Consider the following 8020-nt stretch of genomic DNA (forward strand, 5'->3'; position numbering starts at 1 on the left):
TCCAAATGTTAAGTTATTTTGTTATGAATATTGTTTTAAAAAGTCAATGTGACATCTCAGACTCGTATCCGGGTCGGGTACGGGTTGGGGGTGTTACAATAAAATTCAGTTACCAAATGTGTAGTTTACCCCTTTTAAAGATATATTTGACGATATATTTTTACCTTTTTCAAGGCATAAAAAAATGTTCAACATCAAAATGGTGTTAATTTGATAATTAATTCTTTGTAAAAAGATGTTTAGGTAAACATGGCTAAAATTTAAATGTGTAATTTACAAGTGGTCCCCAATTATAGGATGTTGTTTTGTTGAATTTTTGTAAAAGTTATAAGATGGTCCCCAATTATAGGGTGCTACTTTGTTAAGTCCCTGTAAAAGTTACAAAACGGTCCCTCAACTATAGAGCATTGTTTTATTATGTCTTCTAACTATTAAAAGTTATAAAATGGTCACTCAACTATTAATATGTCTCGAACTTGTCATTTTCCGTAAAAATTGACAGTTATCTGAGATAGATGTTAATATATGGATTAAGATATGATAAAATTATATTTTAATGATATATATTGTCACCATCATTGTTTTTAAGCATTAATTGAAATACATAATGTAAACGAATGATCGATCCACATAATTAGTGACAGAACTCGACATTTTTTGTCGGGGCCATTTAAAAAAATGTACATATTAATCAAAATATCGTACAATTAAAAGAAAAAGTTATAAATCTTTAAAATTCACCCGTTCACGTAAAAAATCAAAAAAATACATCAATGTTCCTAAATTGGCTTACGTAACCTATGATCGTGTTCTATAGAAGGAAGATTAATGTCTTCAACTTCAACAACCGAAGACTTAGGAGGGGATTGACTACAACTATGATGCTCAAGCCTTGGAATTTTTGACGACATATTAATTTCTATATTATCAACTTCCTTTTTTGAAAAAAAAAATCTTGTTTATTCATAATTTAACGCTAACATAAATATATTAATTTGATTTTATATTAATTAACATAATATTAAAGTTAATCAATAAATTTTATCATAAATATACATTGAATTAAAATATTTTTAAAAAAGTCTTTCCTTCATCAAAAATAAAATACTTGATAATTTGATCAAAGTCTTCAATTCAGAAAAGATGAACAACTCAAAGAATATAAACAACCAAATAAGAAAAAACACAGAAAATTTTGTATCATGAAATAAAAAACGACAAAGAATAATCATTTAAAAGTAAAATAACAATACAATAAGTGAATGTTAGCTATTTTCAATAAATAATATTTAAGTGGTTTTCAAGTTTTAAAGTAAACTACACATTCTTTTAGGTAATTATATTTGATAACATATTATAATAATATTTTGAGGGGTAAACTTTAATAATTTAATATATATAAATATTAATTTAAAAAAAAATTATTTTGGGAAGGTTCCGCCCCTGCACATAATACAACTCAAACAATTATAGATTCAAATTTTATTATATCTAGTTAATAGATTAATGTCCAATTTGTACGAGTATTAATTTTTTAACGAGAATGAATTTAGAATATATGAATAATCAAACAACCATTTAGTAACTTTTAATAATTACAGACTCAACAAAAACACCACCATATAATCAGTAGGGATGAGTATAGATCGAATTTTGACCAAGCCGACCCTATTAAAAAAAATTTATATCATTCACCTGACCCGAAAAATATATACCTTCCACCCGACCCGTATCCGACTCGATCTTTTGAGAGAAAATTCAAACCCGACCCGACTCGAAATAATAAAAATATTATTTTTATTCAATAAAAACAGTAATTTAATTGAAAAAAATAATATATAAAGGGGTATTATTATAATTATTCCTAAATATATAAGATAAAATTATATTTTTCGAGTCGAATCGAATATTTTTTACCTTAAACCTGAATTCGATATAACCCGAATATTACATTTAAAAAATCCGACCCGACCAGAATAATTTTTTTATAAAAAAAATCATCGAGATCTGATCCTACTCCCATCTTTAATAATCAGGACCATTTGATGTACTTTACCTGATTTAAATTAGCTTAGTTTTAATTTTTTTTTCAAAAAATAAAAATAAGTTGCGTATAAGTCACGCGCAAAAATGTTGGCCTTTCTTGACCCAATAATGTCAGACTGCCGAAGTAGGCATTTCACGTATCATTTCAAAATTAAAATAGAATATCTCTATTCCACGCGCCTTCTGAATCGTACTTACCTGTACGTACAACCCACGTAAAAATTTCCCTCCTAAAACCTTAAAAGGGTAAAGTGGATATGAAGTCACTAAACTTTATAAAAAATAATTTGTTTGGTCAATAAACGTTAAAATTTATAAATAATTATTGTAGACACTCATTTTCGCCCGGAGTTATTTTGTTTATATATATTTGTATATAGTAATATAGTTTGTGAAAATATTTTTGATAAAATATAATTTTCAGAAAACGATTTTCGAAAATTTATATATTATATAGTTTTTGAAAATAGTTTAAAAAGATATAATATATAGTTTTGAAAACATTTATATAGTATATTTTTAAAACTTATATAGTATATAGTTTTTTAAAACATTTTTGAAAAATTATATAATATATAGTTTAAAAACATTTTTAAAAAATTATATAATATATAGTTTTAAAAACATTTTTGAAAACTTATATAATTTTTTTAAAACATTTTTTGAAAACTATATAATATATAGTTTTAAAAACTTTTTTAAAAATATAATATATAGCTTAAAAAATATTTTTGAAATATATATATATTATTTTTATTTATTTATTTTCTATTTATTAATTTCTTGTTATGTTTTTTTTCTTTCTTTTCTTTTTTCAAGGTCCAATAACAATCCAAGTTCGGTCCAAACACTGGGCCTGAACCAGCCCAGTAGTAAATTAGGGTTTCGTCTGAGTCCAGCGCTGCACAGTTCATAGCCGTTGGATCAAGATGGAGATCAACGGTCAAGGTTGCAAAAGAATAGGGTTTCATTCAACCCTTATCACGCCGCAAAGTCAGGGAGCCAACGGTCAACAGTGTCAAAGGCCGGTCAAGATCCCCGGGGTGTCCAGCCTCAACGACCACGAGAGCCCCGTATTTCAGAACGGACCAACGACCGATGAAGGCCTATAAATACCAAACATAACCACAGTGACGGGGAACCAAAAAAATGACCATCAACAGTCAGCCGAAAACAGGAACCCAAAAGCAACACAGAAACAAACCACATCCTCAATAACCCATATCAACACTGCCACTATCGAAACAAAACACAACCACAACACAAAATAAACTAAAACATCAACAAAGAACAAAAACAAAAGCAGACAGCCCCGATCCAAGCCACGAAGGGCCATCGGAAGTGGAAAGGTCACCGGAGAAGGATAGGTGTCGAACAGTTTTTTTGTAGATCTACGGATATTTGGGTGTGTTTTAAAGATTTGGGGCTCGATTTCGGGTTAACGGCGACGAGAGGAGTATTTTGAGGGGTTTCAGTCGGCGACCGTCGGCAGTTGTGGACGGCGACGGCGGGTGGCCGGAAATCGCCAAGGGAGAGGAGTTGAGAGCCTTCTCTTGTTTGAGAGAAATGATTCTATGAGAAAATGAGAGAAATGAGATGGAAATGGGTGTTTTAACTCATTTATATACGAGAGACCACTCTGCAAATAAAAGATTCTTAAATTCCTTCCGCAGTCCCTGATATTTTGAATCACAGTTCAATTTGGTTACTACATGTAAATTTGCCTCTGAATTTCCAATTTAATCAATTCAGTCCTTATTTTTATTTTTTTATATTCTGTGAATTGGTCCCATAACTTTTTATTTGTTCTTTTGCAGTTCATTTTCTAATTCATTAAGCACAATTCATTCCAATTTGATCCTAAGTTATATTTTTATTTTTTATTTTACTTCTAAATATTTTTTAAACTTAACCTTTTGTTTTTTTTACTTTATTTCGTTTTTTATTATTATTTTTTGTATATTTTTTAAAATATTTTTTTCTTTCATTTTTATTTTGTTTCTTTCTTTTATTTATTTTTATTTATTTATTATCATATTAACATTTTGTTTTAGTATTTATTTTTGTTTTTTTATCTAACATACTTTGTTTCAGTCGTAATTTCAACCGATCAAAGGGTAAGAAATTCGGATCGAATAATTTAAATTCTAATTTTCACAATTAAAGACAATCGATAAATTAATTGGTACCGAAAGGGCGGTTCAAGGGTGCTAATCCTTCTTTGACCGTAACCGACTCCCGAACCTGACACCTTTCTGGTACAACGCAGATCATGCAAGATGGTGTCCGACCCACCTAAATTCGTTTTAAAGTGGTCGGTGGCAACTCCTAATCGTTTAATCCAAGTCGAAGCCCAATTTCGAGGCCCAATCGAAAGACGGTTCCGACAATTATTAAAACTTTTAAATGATTAGAAATAGTCACTATAATGTAATAATAAGAATAATTTAATAAATTCAAAATCCTTTTGTAATATTTTGATACAATTAATATTTTTAACATTTCGATAACTGAATAAATACTGTATAACATTACCATAATTATTTTATAATAATTCATAAATTAATAATTATTTTATAACAATCCATAAATTAATAATTATTTTATAACATCTGAAAGTTTAAGGACGATAAAATCATTTCATTAAAATTAAGTGACCTATAATGTAGTTTACCCTAAAATAGAAAAAGACCTAACTTTTTGGTCGAGAAATTTCTCTCTTCCAATCCAATTCGGAACACTGACGCTCCTCTCTCTAATTTTAAATTCACCGGTTCTTCGCCCATTTGTTTATACAACTTGTCATTTTCTTCTCCTCCTCCTTCTTGGACCGTCTCCACTGGTTTTTGGAAGGTTTTTCCTTTTATTCAAATGGGGTTTTGGGTATAAATCGAAGGTAGGTTTTCTGGATTTTATTTTTCTCTTTTCTAGCGTCTTTTTTTCCTGGATTTTTTTTGTTGGTTATAAAGTGTTATTTTTTAAGATATTCTGGATCTTATTGATTCCTTTAAGTAGTTTTATTTCTAGAGAATGTAGTCCCCCCTCTTTTTAGGGTTTCTTTTATTGTTTATTTTGGTTTTGAAAAAACCATTTTCCATCTACATTGTCACAACTTGTAACGATTACTATATTCTAGTTGGGTATTTTCGAGAAAAAAAGGTTCTAATCCGATTTTCTGATAAATATATGTTTTTCTTTTTGGATGATTTAGGCTGAATTCTGAGTTGGCCAGTGAATTTGAGAGAGAAAAAGGGAAAGGTTGGGATTTTAAAAGAATTGGGTGGTGAGAATATTTAGTCCTTTTGATTAAATCTTTTTATCAATATTTTTTCTTTGATTAAATTGTTGGTTCAATTATAAATTTGACATGTAATTATGATTTCTTAAGCAAGTAAAATAGCTTTTACCCATCAATTGTTAATGGTGGAATATAGTTTCAGGAGGGTTAGTGATGATGGGTCGAAAAAAATAAGCCGAAGTAGTAAAAGTATGTTGACTTGTCTGCCTATAAATGATGGTATTTCTTACTGAATATTGACTCAGAGTAGCCATTTGAGATAATAATTTCTCTTGAAATTTGATTCGGATGCAACAATTTTATAGTATTCGAAATGTTAACTGATTTTGTGCTTTCAGTTTAGATTGTGCATAGATTACTTACTAGCATGGCATCTGCAAATCCATTTGTTGATGACTTGCGGAGCAAGCCTGAGGTTATTATTGATCCTCCACAAGATGAAAACATTATAGATAGTGAACCTGTGAATGATCCTACTCAACCTGCTACAAAACCAAATTTGGTTGTGTCGAGCAGTGTGCGTGAATTGTTGGAGTGCCCTGTGTGCTTAAACGCAATGTACCCACCAATTCATCAGGTTTGTTCATATAACACGTAGTTGATGAGATGATTACTTTCAAGAAATTGTTTAAGCTAACAATTATTGTGTCTGGGGAAATCTCTTGCTATCCATGGAAACCTTACTTGCTATGTTATGTGAGTGTCAGAAACGGGTAATTCAAAAACAATGAAGAGTCCGAGCAACATATCTTACTCGTTCTAACTCATCCCTAAAGATATCTTTACCCAACCATTTGTATGTACAAGATATGACTATATTTTTTCATACACTTTCCATTGAGCATTACCTTACACCTTAACTGGTCAAAAAGGCTCCATATGTTTATCTTTTGTGGTTGTTTTTCTTGTTTTGCTCTAGTTATAGATCATTAATAATTTACCTTTAAGCTAGTTGTAGTTTTGAATTATTTTATTAATTTGTTTAGATAAACATACTGTTAATTTGATATGGAAGGGTATAAGGAAATTTCAATCAATGTCGATATTAATACTCCCAGAAAATTGAAGCTTCATATTTGAGAATAATTCTTTGACGTATACTTAGCAAAAAGGGAACGATTAATATGCTCTTTATTGGTTGTGAATACACACACACATACACTTATTCATGTATTGTATTATCCTTTTTAACATTGAGCATAAAAACTGTAAAACTTACTGTTCGTGCTCTTTCTTTTGTTCTTTGTGCAGTGCTCTAATGGACACACATTGTGCTCTGGTTGCAAGCCAAGGGTCCACAATCGGTGTCCCACATGTAGGCATGAGCTCGGGAATATTAGATGCCTTGCATTGGAGAAGGTTGCTGCATCTCTTGAGCTTCCCTGTAAACATCAAAGTTATGGGTGCGTAGGCATATTTCCATATTACAGCAAGCTAAAACACGAGTTGCAGTGTTCGTATAGACCGTATAGTTGCCCGTATGCTGGGTCAGAATGCACGGTCGTTGGTGATATTCCTTTCCTTGTTGCTCACTTGAAAGATGATCACAAAGTTGACATGCACAGTGGCAGCACCTTCAACCATCGTTATGTCAAATCAAACCCGCATGAGGTCGAGAATGCTACATGGATGCTCACGGTATTATTACCTTCTTTCTTCATATTTCCCCATCAGATTTTTATATCTCATGAACCTTGTTATTTTAGATTTTATTTAAAGATTCTATGAGAGGTGGACTGCTGATTTTTGGATTTCTTTTCTCGAGTTTTAGGTTTTCAGTTGCTATGGGCAGTACTTTTGCCTGCATTTCGAAGCCTTCCAGCTCGGGATGGCTCCGGTTTATATAGCATTCTTGCGGTTTATGGGTGATGATAACGAGGCAAAGAACTATAGCTACAGCCTTGAGGTGGGTGGGAATGGGAGGAAGTTGATTTGGCAAGGGGTGCCAAGGAGCATAAGAGACAGTCATCGGAAGGTTCGTGACAGTTTCGATGGTCTCATCATCCAACGCAACATGGCTTTGTTCTTCTCGGGCGGAGACAGGAAAGAGTTGAAGCTTAGAGTGACAGGAAGGATATGGAAAGAGCAGTGAAGGAGGGGGTATGGTCTCCGTCATCTCCCTCGGATCTATTTTGTCATAATAGGGCAGTAGATTGGTTCGTTTTGGTACAATTTAAGGGTCTTGTGGTAATGTATTTCTTTGGTTTTTTTGAGTGGCAAGGTCTCTTTGCTTATCCATGGATCAAATACATGATGCTAACTTTATTGTCTGAAAATCAATTTAGATTCTTAGAAATGCAGATTTGTATGGTGCTAGTTTCTTTATTTAATTTCAAAGCTATGTTTTTGGGTGGGATCAATGATCATGAATGCAAAAAATAGCGGCGATACAAGTTCGATGATATAAAATATTAAATTAATAAATAATATTATATTTGGTTTAATTAAAAAGAATTATTTTGATATTTTTAATAATGTTAAGCAACAATTTTAAAAATTAGATTTGTTTTAAAATACATGAAATTTATAACTTATTTTCAAAATCATAAAATTATGTTTAAAAACTATAATTTTAAGAAATTATTCTACAAAACATAAAATTTTAATTGAACTCTTCATACTTTCTTATAGTTTCATCTTCCTCTGACTTATAATAAAATTTAATAATTAATACTT

The 8020-nt window shown here is 30.9% G+C and overlaps 1 protein-coding gene across 1 annotated transcript; it reads left to right on the forward strand.

Moving 5' to 3' along the window:
- The first annotated feature begins 5257 nt into the window (after nucleotides 1-5257).
- On the forward strand, nucleotides 5258-7640 carry LOC120156114 (E3 ubiquitin-protein ligase DIS1-like). The gene is made up of 4 exons (XM_039167531.1): nucleotides 5258-5329; nucleotides 5683-5921; nucleotides 6596-6982; nucleotides 7116-7640. Exons 2-4 carry the CDS (start codon nucleotides 5712-5714, stop codon nucleotides 7434-7436), a joined length of 918 nt encoding a protein of 305 aa, XP_039023462.1. The 5' UTR covers nucleotides 5258-5329; nucleotides 5683-5711; the 3' UTR covers nucleotides 7437-7640.
- Nucleotides 7641-8020: the final 380 nt, after the last annotated feature.

The sequence above is a fragment of the Hibiscus syriacus genome, unplaced genomic scaffold (genome assembly GCF_006381635.1).
Source record: "Hibiscus syriacus cultivar Baekdansim isolate YM2019G1 unplaced genomic scaffold, ASM638163v2 tig00111213_pilon, whole genome shotgun sequence".
Classification (NCBI taxonomy): Eukaryota; Viridiplantae; Streptophyta; class Magnoliopsida; order Malvales; family Malvaceae; genus Hibiscus; species Hibiscus syriacus.